The sequence below is a fragment of the Gobio gobio genome (assembly GCF_949357685.1).
Source record: "Gobio gobio genome assembly, chromosome: 22".
NCBI classification, from domain to species: Eukaryota; Metazoa; Chordata; class Actinopteri; order Cypriniformes; family Gobionidae; genus Gobio; species Gobio gobio.
In genome coordinates, this window is record NC_137118.1 from 8465324 (window position 1) to 8482831 (window position 17508).

The 17508-nt window shown below is 39.1% G+C and overlaps 4 protein-coding genes across 4 annotated transcripts; 3 read left to right on the forward strand and 1 right to left on the reverse strand.

Annotated features, from left to right (window-relative positions):
* Window positions 1-8463: 8463 nt before the first annotated feature.
* Window positions 8464-9529, forward strand: uqcc3 (ubiquinol-cytochrome c reductase complex assembly factor 3). Its single transcript, XM_079804174.1, has 2 exons — window positions 8464-8706; window positions 9128-9529. The coding sequence occupies exons 1-2, from the start codon at window positions 8590-8592 to the stop codon at window positions 9254-9256; spliced, it is 246 nt and encodes an 81-aa protein (XP_079660300.1). The 5' UTR covers window positions 8464-8589; the 3' UTR covers window positions 9257-9529.
* Window positions 9530-10851: 1322 nt separating this feature from the next.
* On the reverse strand, window positions 10852-12492 carry faub (FAU ubiquitin like and ribosomal protein S30 fusion b). Its single transcript, XM_079804173.1, has 5 exons — window positions 12413-12492; window positions 12221-12305; window positions 11978-12122; window positions 11692-11747; window positions 10852-11337 (listed from the first exon to the last, which is right to left on the reverse strand). The coding sequence occupies exons 2-5, from the start codon at window positions 12293-12295 to the stop codon at window positions 11212-11214; spliced, it is 402 nt and encodes a 133-aa protein (XP_079660299.1). The 5' UTR covers window positions 12296-12305; window positions 12413-12492; the 3' UTR covers window positions 10852-11211.
* Window positions 12493-12706: 214 nt separating this feature from the next.
* mrpl49 (mitochondrial ribosomal protein L49) lies at window positions 12707-14301 on the forward strand. The gene is made up of 4 exons (XM_079804380.1): window positions 12707-12827; window positions 13035-13182; window positions 13742-13866; window positions 13960-14301. Exons 1-4 carry the CDS (start codon window positions 12717-12719, stop codon window positions 14104-14106), a joined length of 531 nt encoding a protein of 176 aa, XP_079660506.1. The 5' UTR covers window positions 12707-12716; the 3' UTR covers window positions 14107-14301.
* Window positions 14302-15051: 750 nt separating this feature from the next.
* znhit2 (zinc finger, HIT-type containing 2) lies at window positions 15052-17167 on the forward strand. The gene is made up of 2 exons (XM_079804239.1): window positions 15052-15181; window positions 15309-17167. Exon 2 carries the CDS (start codon window positions 15357-15359, stop codon window positions 16917-16919), a length of 1563 nt encoding a protein of 520 aa, XP_079660365.1. The 5' UTR covers window positions 15052-15181; window positions 15309-15356; the 3' UTR covers window positions 16920-17167.
* Window positions 17168-17508: the final 341 nt, after the last annotated feature.

Sequence of the window (17508 nt, forward strand, 5' to 3'; positions counted from 1 at the left end):
GAATCTGATTGGCTGAGAGCCTTCTCCAGCAGTGTGATACTCTACCAGTATCAGCACTGGAACCGTTTCACCGCTTGTATCACTCTGCTTGCAACATTTCTCACAGAGAGTGTCATGGCGGATGAGCAAACACCATCATTTTACAAATACTCCTGTAACTGTTGTTGTGTCACGGAATAAGAGTTTTTTAGGCGAGAATGTTTAGACCTCAAATATGTGTCATATATATATATATATATATATATATATATATATAGTGAGGGGGTAACGCATTACAAGTAACTTGAGTTATGTAATCAGATTACTTTTTTAAGTAACTAGTAAAGTAACACATTACTTTTAAATTTACAACTATATATATATACAATTTTTTGATTTAGGAAAAATAAATGCCATCTTAGATATGACATTCACATTAATTAACATCAATCATATTAATTAATTAATTATTTTTTTTTACAGTAATTATTATGTGAGACCCATACAAGATTACTTTAAAAAATATATACGGCTTTGCTTTGCTTACCTGCAACACTTTTAATTTATTAGCATGTTTTTCTATAGCTTTGATTTTTTTTTAAATAGAAAAAAAGCCATAATAGAAGCTAACATTCACTTAGAAGACCTTAAAGGTACACCGAGGAGGATTTATAATTATTAATAAATAAAGGAATATATACATTTAATACAAATTTTTTAAAAATTAATGGGATTAGTAAAATTACTGAGTACAAAAAGCCCTGATTTTTTAAAATTAATTATGTGAAAATATGAGACATGAAACTAGCACTTGCCTTGGCAATTATGCAAAATTATTTGACCGCAGATCTTTGATTGGCCAATCAGAATTGAATATTCCAGAACTCTGTTTAACAAACATTATTTAAAAGTAGACTTCTGGGGGCCCTAAGCAAAACTTTGTAATGGTGCCCCGGTCAATGCGTTCATTAAACCCCCAAAATGACCCTCAACCCCTTAATCTGTTCTTTCGGAGCAGTTTCACTGTCAACAAACAACAGTGAGTTGAAACAGTCAGTAATACCAAAAAAAATCGAATTACTAACAATAAGACAAATACAATAGAAAAAAAGATACAAATGAAATAAACTGTTTATCCTACTGATAATGACACAGAAATTGTATTAACTCTATAGCCTATAGTCTTCACCTTATAAATTAAATGCACATTTATTAAAGTTAATAAAGTTATTCAGTGAGGAGCAGCGAATGATTCTCTTGTCATTTGATTAACATTAAATGACAGACAGCAGCAGGTTTATTAGGCTGCTGTCACTTTAAGACCAAATGCACAGATCTAATATACTGACAAGCATTTGATTACTTTCCCAACTGATAAAGTCTGCTTAAGACATAACCGACTGCGTTTATTTGAAAACTCTGCAAGATGGCATTATGACCAATTTTTGTGTGTATTTGTCTAAGCGCACGCCCGAATCCCAAAGTAGTCTATTGTCCGAGTTTTGCTCGGAAATCTCGGATCGGGCGCACAGAAAGCCACCTGGGGAACATCGCCTCCTTCGCAGCTCAATGTGCTTTTAACTCCTTAGTATCAAGCATGTATAATATTACAACAGTCGCGTTACATGATTAGACTGATTTGGGTGTTACGTAGGAAGGAAAGGAACGGAATGCGACATGTTTTTATAATCATTGTAAGCCATAATCAAAACCGAAACTAAAATTCTACTAATCGCATCCCTCCCTAGTCATTAAATCATCAATTAATTTTAGGTAATTTTAGGGTAATTTTCATTTTTTTGGTGAACTATCCCTTTAAGAGCAAGGGGGCTCCTGTTGGTTTGGGTGTAACCCCCATAAAAAATTACAAAATAACTTTTTTACTTTGTTTACCATCAACACATGTTTTGATGTATATTCAGGATAAAAATAGCTTACTATGACCAGCAGTCAATGTTCCTGTTATGTATTTGCTCAAGATAGAAAGGTCAGTTTTGCACAGAGCAGAAGCTTAAGCGTATACTTGTTTTACTAATGCGAAAAAAAGATGAACTTCTTTGCATTTGGGAAGTACAGAGTTTTGGGTATCCATTTCCAAACACACAATCACGCATACCACGTTTCCCCTTTCCACAGATGACTTGTGTACAACAACACATACGCAAATCGTAAGTGTGAAATAGTGTTTGAAATTCCGCAGAGAACTGTAAGTGGGCTCTGCTTCCCAACGCCATCCGTGCCATGATTAGCATTCATACTGGACGACGTGCTGCTGTGAAATACCACACAGGTGTTGAAATGTGTTAAACGCTGTTGAGAACATTATGAAAGCACCGTGCATGTGTTCTGTGAACATAACACACTACTGAATAGACAAGGGCAAACTATCACGGTTTAAAATGCAAAGCACACCTATAATCATCGAAGGTAAACCACACACGTTCTACATAGCCAACACAGACACGCACAAGAATATTTCCTTCAATGATCAGCGGTGCACCTTCGGGAAAAACGGGTGTCATGGCAACAAGAGCAGGCATCTGCAAGCGTTACTGTAGCAATCAGAGAGGAACGGCAGCCAGGGGGTTGGCGTGAGAGGTGTCATTATAGACTGAGTGATTTGGAGGGGGTGTGGGGGGTGCGAGTGGCAGGAAACGATTAAATATTCAAGCAATAACGCAGCCAGTAGAAATTACCTCGCTTTCTGCTTCAGAACATCAGAAGTTTAAACCTTTAGCACGGATGGAATTCACAAGAGGAAAGGTAAAGGAATCGGTAGTGTGGATACAACATGTAGGCTGTCTGAAAGTTCTGAATGCTTCTGTGATGACACGGGAAGTTTTAGAACAACAACAAAAATATTTTCAGACTTTAAAAATTAAATAGTGCTGTCAAATCCATTTATATATTACACAGGAGACTGTGCAGTTCACTTTCTGTGAAAAAAACCGTGTTCTGTGTGATTTATAAGCATTTTGAAAAGTGAGGATATGGGGAACGTCCTCATTTTTCACCCTTTTTTGTAATACCTATGTCATACCCATGTCATTATACACATTTGTGTCTGTGCCTGATATTTCACAAAAACATGCCCCCACACACACACACACACACACACACACACACACACACACACACACACACACACCACACACACACACACACACACGTTTGTTTTTGTGAAATGTGAGGACATTCCATAGGCGTAATGGTTTTTATACCGTACAAACCGTATTTTCTATCCCCTTACACTGACCCTAAACCTAAACCTAACCCTCACAGGAGACTGTGCAGTTCACTTTCTGTGAAAAAAAAACTCATTCTGTGTGATTTATAAGCATTTTGAAAAGTGAGGACATGGGGAACGTCCTCATATTTCACCCTCTTTTTGTAATACCCATGTCATACCCATGTCATTATACACATTTGTGTCCTGATATTTCACGAAAACATGCCCACACACACACACACACACACACACACACACACACACACACACACACACACACACACACACACACACACACACACACACACACACACACACACACACACACACACACACACACACACCAACACACACATATATATATATATATATATATATATATATATATATTCTCAGCCTCCCCGGGAAAGTCTATGCCAGGGTACTGGAGAGGAGAATTCGGCCAATAGTGGAACCTCGGATTCAGGAGGAACAGGGTGGTTTTCGTCCCGGTCGTGGAACACTGGACCAGCTCTATACCCTTTCCAGGGTGCTGGAGGGTTCATGGGATTTTGCCCAACCAGTCCACATGTGTTTTGTGGATTTGGAGAAGGCATTCGACTGTGTTCCTCGTGGCATCCTGTAGAGGGTGCTCTGGGAGTATGGGGTCCGGGGCCCCCTACTTAGGGCTGTTCGGTCCCTGTACGACCGGAACTGGAGCTTGGTTCGCATTGCCGGCAGTAAGTCAGACCTGTTCCCGGTGCAAGTTGTACTCCGGCAGGGCTGCCCTTTGTCACCGTTTCTGTTCATAATTTTTATGGACAGAATTTCTAGGCACAGCCAAGGGCCGGAGAGTGTCCGGTTTGGGGACCATACGATTTCGTCGCTGCTTTTTGCGGATGATGTTGTCGTGTTGGCCTCCTCAGTACAGGACCTTCAGCGTGCACTGGGGCGGTTTGCAGCCGAGTGTGAAGCGGCTGGGATGAGAATCAGCACCTCCAAGTCCGAGGCCATGGTTCTCAGTCGGAAAAGGGTGGATTGCCCATTTCAGGTTGGTGGAGAGTTTCTGCCTCAAGTGGAGGAGTTCAGGTATCTTGGGGTCTTGTTCACAAGTGAGGGAAGGATGGAACGGGAGATTGACAGACGGATTGGTGCAGCTTCTGCAGTAATGCGGTCAATGTACCGATCTATCATGGTGGAGAAGGAGCTGAGCTGTAAGGCGAAGCTCTTGATTTACCGGTCGATTTACGTTCCTACTCTCACCTATGGTCATGAGCTGTGGGTCATGACCGAAAGGATAAGATCCCGGATACAGGCGGCCGAAATGAGCTTTCTCCGTAGGGTGGCTGGGCGCTCCCTTAGAGATAGGGTGAGAAGCTCGGTCACTCGGGAGGAGCTCAGAGTAGAGCCGTTGCTCCTCCACATCGAGAGGAGCCAGCTGAGGTGGCTCGGGCATCTATTTCGGATGCCTCCTGGACACCTTCCCAGGGAGGTGTTCCAGGCACGTCCCACCGGGAGGAGGCCCCGGGGAAGCCTCTGGGTTCCCCCGGAAGAGCTGGAGGAAGTGGCTAGGGAGAGGGAAGTCTGGACTTAGACTGCTTAGACTCTGCTTAGACTGTTGCCCCCGCGACCCGGCCCCAGATAAGCGGAAGATGATGGATGTATATATATATATATATATAGATAGATGCAATTAAATTTGTGTAACCCCTCCTGTTCGAACCACCCGCTCTAAGCGGGACTCGAACCCAGGAGAGTCAGAGAGTCGGACGCTCTAAGAAGGAGGCTAAAGGCTGCAACCGCTAGCATCAGTCACTAGAATGTCTCTTGAGATCAGAGGAGTAAGGTTTACTCGCACAGCAACTACTAGCTGGCCTCCGTTACACTCACCCCCCTAAACCTCACTCCCATCCGGGTCACGGCACCAATGTAACCACTCCAGTTCGAACTACCCGCTCCAAGCAACTACTAGCTGGCCTCCGTTACATGAGCAAATAATCATGCACATTTAAAGGAACAATATGTAATTTTCGCCGCTAGAGGTCGCTTATTCAAAACAAAGGCGTAGCTTTTCATGGGAGTTGTTGTCTTCATCTTTACAGCCGGTGGAAAAGAATCTGATGGGACTCGGGCAGAAATCATATTCATGGATGAGATAATGTATTAAAGATTTATTAACGTTACTGTAGTATGAAGCAGCAGGGTGGAGTGAAACGAGGCCGCTGAAGTGATTGCTAATGAGAGACAAGCGCGACACACGGCTCGAGAGCAGTGGAACTTTTATTATGCCACAGACGAGCAGTGCTGTTTTATCATATTAGATACATTTGAGTGTGTTGAAAGTTATGTTATAATGCTACTCTGTGCATTCGCTTGGCAGCGACTAAGAGACACTTTTTGTTCTAGCCAGGACATTCCATACTTCAAGAGAAAAGCAGGTGCCGAACATTTCCGTTTCTCCACATTAGCCCCGCCCACTTTACATTTCTGACCAATCACACAATAGTTCTCGGAAACCCACAAGAAAAAATTTCTGCTCAGATGATGTGTCGAGAACTCCCAAACCAGGGAGTCATTTTGTTCACGCAGCCCTGGGAGCGAGAACTTTTCTCTCTGTTCTTGCAGAGTATGTCATGGCCTTAAGACTGACTGTGTTGAGCTATATAACAATGATTAGTTTTCTGTTGATGAATGTATCCTAACAGTTGCTCACCTGTCTAATAAAACATATAAGAGCTTTATTAAAGCTTCTTTGGTGTTTCCATGATTTCTACAAAATAAAACCGGAAATCGAGGGTAACCATGTATGATGTCATTGATAGGCGAGGCATGGACACGGTCCGTGTCCTGGTTCAATTGTCTTATTTCTCTGGATTTAAACATTCTTGGAAACATCTGGGATAATGTAAGTACAACAAAATATATAACATTGTTCTAGTATTGTACCGAATGCAATCCATTTCACTTTGTGCATCCCTTATACCATGATTTCCATTAGAATACAGACTGTTAAAGGAATTTTTTTCATTTTATCTGTATGTAACTTCACTGTTCTTCCTTTAATATAAAATATATGAAAAAAAAAGAATACAGACTGTTATACTACTATTTTTTAAAGCAATACTATTGCTGTAGAATAATAATGTATGAATTTTGCATCTTCTTCAGATGGTGTAAGAGGCTTTTAAAATAGTTTTGTGATTTTGTCTGCTTTCATTGTTATGGCAGTGATTGATAATAGCACATTATTTTAGTTGTATTGTAGTAACTCTAGCTGCAACTAGGTGTTTGTGCAGAAACTATGGTTGCCACGGCAATGTAAGTAATGAACAAAGCTCTACATGTGCTCAAGTTGGGAAAATGTCGCTTAAAGGGACACTAATGTATACCTTCCATTCCAGCTATCTATTTTTTACCTTGACTCTGATGGACACACATTATCAGCACTTATGTGCTTTCTGCACACCCACACGCCTACAGTGCCTGCACAGACACACACACACACACACACACACACACACACACACACACACACACACACACACACACACACACACACACACACACACACACACACACACACACACACACACACACACACACACACACACACACACACACACACACACACACACACACACACACACACACACACACACACACACACACACACACACACACACACACACACACACACACACACACTAGATCAACTACATTTAGACCAGATAGTATGTTAGAGCCATCTGGTGGACAGTGTAATTAACAACCCTTATTTACTTGCTTTGCATTATGCAGAATGCATTTATTTGACCCTTGAAAGATGACTAATATTTTAAAAACTTGAATATAGTCAATGATTAATACTTGACCCATTATATCTCACCACATTCCACAAATAGTGTACACTTTTGTGTCCTATTACCTTTAAAAACAAAAACAAAACAAAAACATTGTGCATTTTTGTGAAAACAATTAAATAACTATTTTCTAACAAACAATTCACCTATGAAAAGTAGCTAGCTAAATGTCTAAATCCACTTTCTATAAAATTATGATTTTATCCTGTCCTGTGTCAGAAGTCTCCACCACTATATCCACTATAACAAACCGTGAATTTCATACAAGCACATCATTTTCACATAGTATATAAAATTGATATTCAATACATTGTTGCTGCTTCATTATGTTGTGTCCCACATTTTGTGCACAATCCTGTTATATGGATCAAGTATGAAACCCAAGAAATAAGATTATTTGGACCCTTTCCACGGAAAGTTAATAATATAATTCATTGTTTTTTATTGTTGTTTTTTTACACAGTGTAGTATTGACTGCATTGTAAAAATACATCAATAAATAAATAAATAACATTTTAATTATCAAAGATATCTTTATTTAATTTATGGGAAATATAATATTATCAGTAACTGTAAAAAAACATACAAAACACCTTGGGTCACATAATACTACACTATATTGCCAAAAGTATTGGGACACCCCTACATTAAATTAAATTTTTATTAAATTTTCATTAAATTCAGGTGTTCCAGTCACTTCCGTGGCCAAAGGTGTCAGAGAATTCAAGCGTTGCACTGTGATAGGCTGCCACCTGTGCAATGAGTCCATTTGTGAATTTTCTCACTACTAAATATTCCACGTCAACTGTTAGTGGTTTTATAACAAAGTGGAAGTGGGGTTATGGTGTGGAGTTGTTTTTCAGTGCCTGACCTCACAAATGCACTTCTAGAAGAACGTGTTTATGGGAATTGTTGACCCCTCCTAAAACTTGTGGAAAGCCAACTGTGAGTTGAAGCTGTTATAGATGCAAAGGGTGGGCCAACTCCATATTAAACCCTACGGATAAAGAATGGGATGTCATTAAATTTCATGTGCATGTAAAGGCAGGGTTCTCAAAACTTTTGGCTATTATATATTTGGCTATTATATTTTATTTTATTAATTATATTAATTATATTATATTATATTTGTTGTCAATTAAATTTTTATGTTTATTTAGTTTTACAATGTATGTATTTCCCAATTTTGTTAACAGGTTCTAAAAATATATTGGAGAAAAATACGTATAATATTAGGTTTGACCTTTTAAGGTCATGCAGAAAGTGAGACTAGAGGTTAAACAGTGATGTGAGAGTTAACAGGACTTAAAAGCGTCATTTCCACAATTGATCGTTGACCATTCTGCCAGTAACAGGTTAAAAAAGTTGTATAACGAAGTACTACTCCCATAATGCACTGCATCGTGTCAACTGACAGTCAGTGTTGTGTTGTGTTGTATTGTATACTGACCTAGCTTTTCCCGCAATCTAGGGAAGTTTGATCATTTATACCAAGCGAATAATTATTGAGATTGTCGTGCTCGCGGAGAGCTCGTGCACACCATGAGCGGCATGAGGACCATGTTGGCTTCGATCGGGGTGGTCGGGGTTGTCTGTGTCGGCTACGGAATGTGGACCATAATTTCACCTGGAGAGGAGAGGAAAAGGGAAATGTTGAAGGTACTGAAACATTGCAGTTTTATAAATGAGAAACACAACCCTGTTGTTATTATTATTAGCTTACACAAATGCGGGGTGATGTTTTTTGCTGGTATTTAGGCTACGACTCGTGTAACAATCAGTTTCATAATGAATGGTCGTGCAGGGTTTTACTCGATCTCTTATTAGCGAGTTAATTTAAGTAGGGTCGTGTTTTATTGCACTCTGATAATGATATTTACTCTCTGGTCTCTTTTACGCCTCCGGGTTAATAACAATGAGTGAGCTAGTTGTTGTTATTGCATTGGATAAGTAGCACTTAATTAGTCATGGATCAGTAGAATAACACGTTGTTTACGAGAAATGTTTTATGAGGTCTTTATATTGCAGAAATTCCTCAGAAGTGTTGCATCCTGATCCATCTCTCCATCTATTTTCCCAGAATCTGCCCGAGGCCAACCCCCTGCGAATGGAGGAGAGCAGGAAGAGAAATGCCCTCATGCTTCAGGTTCTTAAAGATGCTGCAGAGACCAATGATAACATTGCACGTGGAATTGGGGGCCAGAAATGATGGAATGAATTTCACAAATATCAGACTTTCTTGTACGCATGGGACAAGAATGAAGGCTGTGACTTATTTAAATAAATTATCTGCAAAGGCTAAATGTCATGCCATATGATATTGATTATTATCTGATGGACACTGACATATATGCTTTTCCCTCGCCGGAGGAGTCATCTTAATAGTAGCTGTTTTGGACCATATGTTCCAAAAACAACTTAAACTGGTAGTTGAAATTGTTTATATATATTTATAGAAATTGTAAATAAAACTTAAAGTGTTTTGTGTGTGTGTTAAGTATATTTGTACAAATATTTTGCCTGAATAGTGTTTTATTACACTCTGTAGTCGTGTGGTACTCATATCTGCGCAATATTTGCACAGCAATGACTTGCACGAGCACAATAACTAGCGATGGGAGAAACGAAGCTTTTCAAAGCATCGAATAAATTGAATCAATTGCTTCGCAAAATGATTCACTGTTTCGAAGCGCTCGAAACGCCAGACGCTGGAGACCCCTGCTGGTCAGAACAAAAACTCAGGTCAAACATGCACAAAAACACCTTTTACAAACACATTGCAAATGTTAATTGAAAGTAAAATCTTTAAAATGCAATTAACTAATCATTTAATTGTCAATTAGTAGTGCTTGTTTTGTTTGTTCCATGGATGGCTCAACTAAACAGGCAAATAAGAGATTTTAACTACTGTTGATCCTTTTAATTATACTAATGTCTATTTAAAACGTCTAATAATGTAAACTGATCAAAGATCAGGTAAAACCTATACTTGTTCAATGGTTCTCAGTGAATAAATCCGCATGATTCACCTGAAACAGTTCTGCGTTTACTGAAATCACGTGACTCTGGCAGTTTGATACACGCTCCGAATCCCTGATTCGAAACAAAAGATTCACAAAGGGTTCGAAGCTTCACGAAGCAGTGATTCACTAGCAACAGCAGTGCTAAATGCTTCCGGTTTTTAAGGTCATTGTGACAGTGACACCCGATATTTCTCACACTGCGTCCAAATTCGTGATAGTGTTGGTGGGCAGCTCTCTGTATCAGTATTAATAATGTTAATAAATTACTTGGAAAGTAGAAAGTGTCATTGTTTATAAACTGCAGAGACCAGTTCAAGGGAGCTTTGACACTTTCACCTGAACATGTCAAATCCACCGTCACTACCGGAGAAGTCGAGTCCGGTCACTGCAAAACCGCTGTTTGAGAACTGCTGGAGCTGCCGGGTCCTCTCGGGCGGTGGGCTGCTGGCTTCAGGCGGATATGTGTTCATGCAGGCGCGTAGAGTCATGCATGTAGGGGGACCCACATCTATGGGCACAGTGGCTCAGATCATATTTGCTGCAGGTGAGATCATTCATGCAATCTCTGTTATGAGTTATGAAATCAGAACTGACTAATTTGATATATTTTCTCCTCAGGTTTGGCTGCTTGGGGCCTCGTGGTGATCGTTGATCCAGTGGGAAAGAATACAAGAAAAGAGTAGCATTGCACTTTTAGAATGACTCACCAAAGCCAAATTTCATGATTTAAAATGATATTCTAATGTATATTCAAACCATGCGAATGTAATGATATGTGAATCATATTTCATTAAATGTTTTTATTTGCAATTTACAAAACATCTGTCCACTGATGTCATTGAGAGGGATAGCTCACACAAAAATTAATAGTATAATTTTCTCACCCTCAAGTTATTCCAAACCTGAACACAAAAGATGATATTTTAAACAATGTTGGTAATCGAACAGTTGAATTGAACTAGATTTTATTATACAACACGAATACGCTATAGCAATGTTTTGTACTGCGTGCATAAATTAGTTCATTTTATGAATCGGCTGGCTTTTACATTACAATTTTCCTATCAAAGTGTATGAATGATTAGGCACATTAAACTGCCCAGGAATGCAGTGAACATTGATGGTCATTTTGAAGAGGAAATTATGAGTTGGCATTTGGTCCTTTCTTTTTGCCAAATGTTGGTACAACATTGACAAAGCGTCGGTTGTACTGAATTCTTCTCTTTGCCCTGCCGGTCTTTTTCTTTTTCTTTTCCTGCTTGTCCACCTGAAAGGATCAACATCAAGTCAATAAAGAAGTAAATGCTCACAATTAGAATTTTCACAATATTATGGGATATGAATATTGTTAAATTGCTGCATCCCAATTTGCATACTATCCTAATGAATTCTAAATTAAAGAATTGTGGAGTGTGTATAGAAGGGTGCTAACTGACGGGATGATTGACAGGACAGTTTACAGTAACAGGATTCACGAAACGGCATTGAAGACACCATTTTGACATGGTAGTATGTAACAACTTTTTGAGAGGGGCTCTTGTCTCATTGTCTATGGTAGTTACAGCCCCGCTCAAAAGTATGTACTGTTCCCACATTGGGATGCAAATACATGTAGGCTTACCTTGGGAGTTTGTCCTCTGACTTTTCCTGCTCTAGCCAGGGAACCATGGACTTTGCCTTTGGGTGGGAAGATTACATTTATGAAAACATCCAAACCAAGATAATGCATCATAAGGCAGGCAGTTACCAATTACTCATCATAAATGAACATTTATAATTGCTTTAGACTATTTTCAACACAAGTTTAAAATAATGGAATTCATCATTTCTTCCATCGCCTACAACTACATTGGCATGGTAGATGGTCACAGGTAGAGGGTAGTAAAGCCACATGGGTTTGAGTTTACCTCCTAACAGCCTCGATGAGACCTCAAGAGTGTTGAACTCCTCAATACCAGACTGACAAATCAGCGTCTCATCCTGAAGGGGAATCCCGCAGTGTGAAATGATCTGATCATTACAGGCCAGACCCTCCAAAGCTTCAATCTGAGCCTGAAAAACAAGTACAGTTAGTGAAATGCAATTCCCCATTCTCATTCAAGTTCGTCTAAATTAACCATGTATAACATGTGGGCTATAAGACAGAGTACCTTGATCTGGGCAACAGTCTCGGACCCATTCAGATGAACGGAGTGCAAGGTCTGGGCACGAACAAACAACTGCATGATGTCAAGTCTAAAACAAAACAGAGAATTAAAGTGTCATTAGCGTGACAGAGTCGTTACAAACAGCACAATATCATAATTATTACTGAAATATTGAAAGTTAAGACCAGTACTAACATGAACCGATATTAACAACTACGAGCGGCGCAAACATCAACAAGTCTGAAGCGTTTACGCGATTCTAGAAAATGTTCTGCGCATGCTCATTTTATTAAAGCCACTTAAAAGTCCCCTGGACGGAATTTTAAGCACATTCATTATAATGTTGCGTATTAATTTATCGGTACATAGAAGTAAATAAAAAGTCATAAATATAGATTAATAAAAAAAATATATATATATATATGTTGTCAATAAAGCTTCTTCTTTCAAACTCATGACGTAAGATTCTGCTGTCCTTCCGCTCTCTCAGAAAAGAGAAATGTCCGCCTCCGTCAGAAGCATGTCTTTGACAGTCTGCCGAGCCGCAAGACTTGCTTACAGGGCTTTTAATCCAGCCACACGTTCATTGAGTACTGGATTTTGCTTAAGAGTTAGTATTACAATCAGTTTTACCTTATAATGTATCCTGGAAGTGTAATGGTGATGCATTGGCTGTCACTATCAATGTACATTTGCATCGGGAGGATTTGTTCTTGAAATGTTGCGTGTGATTTTGTGCAATAACAACAAACAATCATTTTAGTTTGACATGGAAACATAACTGAGTGATTAACAAGACGGGTTTGTTTGATTTTAGACACAAAACAGCCCTGCTGAAGGATCAGGGGACATCATTGAATCCACAGAAGAGTTCAGGTTTGTGGAGAGACTTATTCCCCCTTCACGCATCCCAACTCCTCCTAGACATGATGGTCCCGCTCCGTCAGGATGGATCCCACCACCAGGTACCCAAGATGGGAAAATGCATACGATCATTCTCTTATTATCTATTAATTAAACGGGGACTAATATATTAATTATTAATGTTAATAATATAGGGAACCCATAACAATAAAAGTTATTATTAGTATTTTTGTTGTTGTTGTTGTTATGGGTTCTCTATAATATTATTATTAACATTAATAATTATTGTGATTTAGTTATTTTTTTTACCCAAGATGTGAAAATACATACAATCATTTTCTTAGTATCTATTAATAAAAAAACAGGGACGGGGTAAAAAACTATTTGTTTTTTTATTTTATTATTGTTATGGGTTCCCTATATTATTATTAACATTAATTATGATTATGATTAGTTTACTTTAAAATGAAAAGTATGTGGAAGTACCAATTTATCAGGAAGTTTTCATTTTGAAGTGAACTAATCTGAAGATTTGGATTTCAGAAATCCACTGCCACTTCAAATCCGATAGATGTTTTGCATCATATTTACTTTTTAATGTGTTGTTGGAAAAAAATGTGTGATATTTTCATTGATGGATCTCATTTATTATTTACACAGCTACACCACCTTCACTGCCCTACATGATCCGTCGCTCCAGAATGCACAATGTTCCTGTTTACTCTGACATCAAGCATGGGAATCAGCACAGCACTCTGCTCAGAAAGGTTGAGGGAGACATATGGGTGAGTGCAAATAACAGACGTGTTTAGAAGCACAATGTGTAACAATATAGTGGTCCAAAATTATTTGATTAACTTTACATCAATCATTTCCAGGCCCTGAATAAGGATGTTAAGGAATTCCTGCTGGGGCTTTCTGGCAAAGAGCCTCCAACACAGGTCAATGAAGTAACCGGGACTATTAGAATTAAAGGGCAGTTTGATAAAGAGCTGAAGGACTGGCTTCTGAAGAAGGGGTTTTAAATGCTGATGTTGTGAACAGTTGCTGGAGTCACAGTGGGCACAGCTAATCAACTGAACTGCAATACAGAAAAGGCTGAGTGGAAATGTATAATAATGTTCTCTCTTGTGGACAAATTGTAAATTCTTTCAATTCAATCATTAGTGTATCATTTCAATGCCTGTGTTTGCCATTGTATTAAAGTTTGTGATTATAGCAAACATTTTTCATGTTGTCCCTGATGTTTAGGATTGAAATCTATCTATCTATCTATCTATCTATCTATCTATCTATCTATCTATCTATCTATCTATCTATCTATCTATCTATCTATCTATCTATCTATCTATCTATCTATCTATCTATCTATCTATCTATCTATCTATCTATCTATATATCTATCTATCTCTGTCCGTTTGTCTATCTATCTATCTATCTATCTAACAAATTGTTTATACTTATTTACCACATTTTTTAAAACTTTTTAATAAAAAAAATCCACAGGTTAACCCCTTTGATATATATACACAAATATTTTTTTTATTAGTTCTTGTCCTTATTTTTTTTAAACATGTACTTTCCTCTTAGTTTATATTGACTTTCTCATTTCAAACAGCCTCTGAATATAATTATGAATTAAACTATTATATACTTTATATATTATCTGTGCATTGTTAAAGTCAACAAATGTTAAAGCATTAACTTTATTTAAATAATATATTTTTTGGTTCGTAATAGTCAACTCGATTTACAATCCTTATTGTGCTCTCTTTTGTAACATATATTGGATTTATGTTGGCTTTATTGTGCACTTTCGTTCGAGTCAAATATTAAACAAGTATGAGTACAGTAGTGAAAAGAGGAAAACAAATATCCATGCATCTATGTCTGCCTGCGCAAATATTACGCACTCTTGTCGCTCGCTTGAAGAGACAAGGGAGGGATCTCTGAGAGGGATGCGTCATCATGTTGCGACGAGCAACGTTTTTCTGACGTGACGCGTCAAATGAAAGCATATTTATAAACACGCGCTGACGAAAATATATTTTTATTTGTTTGTGTTTGTAAACGAAGTATGTATACACGAATTCTGCTCAGGTAAGATAAATACTATAAAACACTTTATTAGTAGTGGTGTTGGTGTGTAATTTTATTTAATGGCATTTGTTTTGCTTTCGTGAAGATTTAGACTTAAAGATGTTTTTTCTTCTCGTTTTAATTGCAGATCATAACTATTACACAAATGTATTTTAACTCAGAAAATTAGCTGGTCATGGATCCTGTTGTTAGACGTAAAATCCCTGCGTGTGTTCGTTCATTACTCACTGATATTGCACCGAGGGAGGAGGAACACTTCAGCGACTGGCCTGAAACAGACTCTGACTCAATTACCACCAAAGATGGGATCGCACTTCCCAAAAGAGGGACTTCTGAACATCTCCTGACACCTGCTGATGGCACAAAGGGCGGAACTACTGATGGAAATGCATCATTGGTAAAGCCATGTGGGCTTTGCTTAGCCAAACCGTCCTGTTACACTTGCCCAAGGTGTAACTTCCTATATTGCGGACTGGCTTGTTACAGGAGCCAGAATCACTCTTCATGCTCAGAGGAGTTTTACAAAGAGTCTGTGCTTCAGGAGCTGAAATCCCAAGGTGCCACGGATGAAGAGGGGAAACGTAAGATGCATGATATTCTGCTACGGCTCAGACAGAGTGCAGGGAGCGAGGGAGGGATGGAAAATGTATTAAGGAACTTGGGAGGAGATGAAAATGGTGTGACCGAACAAGATGCACATGCTTTGGAGCTGCTCTCTAGGTTAGCAGAGATTCAGTCTGGTGGGGATGAAAAAAGTCATGAGGTGCGAGAAATACTGGCGAAACTTGGAGATATTGAAGACGGGAGTGATGAAGAGGAAGCAGATTTAGCTGAGAAGTTAGCCGGGCTGGATATTGACTCTCTTTCAGAGGAAGAACTTTGGTCGTTGTTGTCCGTCCAGGAAAGGGAGAAGTTTGAGAGACTGGTGAAAGAAGGTGGCATCGGTGGGATGGTTGTCCTGTGGAGCCCCTGGTGGGAACGGCACGAGAAGGACGCCAAAGCACTTATAGAGGAACTTCAGTCTGGGAATCATGATGTCAAGGAAGTCAGTCACAGTAAAGTACAATCAGACAAAACACCAAGAAGCTCAATCCCCCCAATAAGTGCCAAAATCCCTCCTCTTCACAAGCTATCGTCAAACCCATCTCCTCTAGTGCGGTACAGCCTGATCAATGCTCTTTATGGTTACACCTTCTCGCTGTGTCTTTTCAATGGAGACTTCTCAGAGGTGTTGCTGGAGTTTTGTCAGGCGGTGCTTGTCATCTCAGAGGGTCTGGGTGGCGGACGGGTCTTCAACTCTGTCCAAGAGGCGCTTGACGCAGGAATAAGGGCTGTATCTGCAGGTGGACACTTTGACCCTGAGGACCCTTTAGCTCCATTTCGAGCTGTGGCAGCGGTGGCTCATGTTCTGACTGGAGAGAGCAGAGAGGACTCTGAGGGATATTCTCTGTCTGCTTTGTCCCAGCTGCGCTCAGCTTTGAGCAAGGCAAAGGCTTCTGTTCCTAAGGAAGACGAGCGGACGAGGCGGATGTATTTTCAAGCTGGGAAGAAGTGCGAGTTTTTTCAGTCTTGGGTAAAAGAGAATCCCAAAGCTTTGAGGAGTCTGGCAGGATGCGTGTGGACGGACTATGAGAGAAGGGAGGGGGAGAGGACGGCATTAGAGGGAGAGAAGAAACGTTTGGAAGGGGGGCGGGAAAAAAGTAGAGGTAAAGGTGCGTTGATAGAAGAGATGGAGTGAGATTACAATATATTAGTAATTATTTAAAATAAAACAATTGTTTATTTAAAGCATTTGTGTGTAATGTGTTTTTTAAAGAAATAAAACATTTTAGTTGAAAATAAAATTGTGTTACTATTATTACTACTGTTGTAGTTGAGTATCTTTAAAGGGTTAGTTCACCCCAAAATGAAAATTCTGTCATTAATAACTCATGCTCAAGTCATTCCAAACCCCTAAGACCTTCTTCGGAACACAAATTAAGATTTAAAAAAAAAAAATTAATCCAAGAGCTTTCTGACCCCTCCATAGACAGCAACGCAACGGTCACTTTCAAGACCCAGAAAGGTTGTAAAGACATTGTTAAAATAGTCCATGTGACACCAGTGGTTCAACCTTAAAGGGATAGTTCACCCAAAAATGAAAATTAGCCCATAATTTACTCACCCTTAATTCATCCTAGGTGTATATGACATTCTTCTTTCAGACGAATAAAATCTGAGTTATATTACAAAAGTCCAGGCTAATCCAAGCATTAGAATTGGATTTATAGTTGCTCTGTTTTTGAAGTCCATAAAAAGTGCATCTGCCCATCAAATAACTGCTCCAC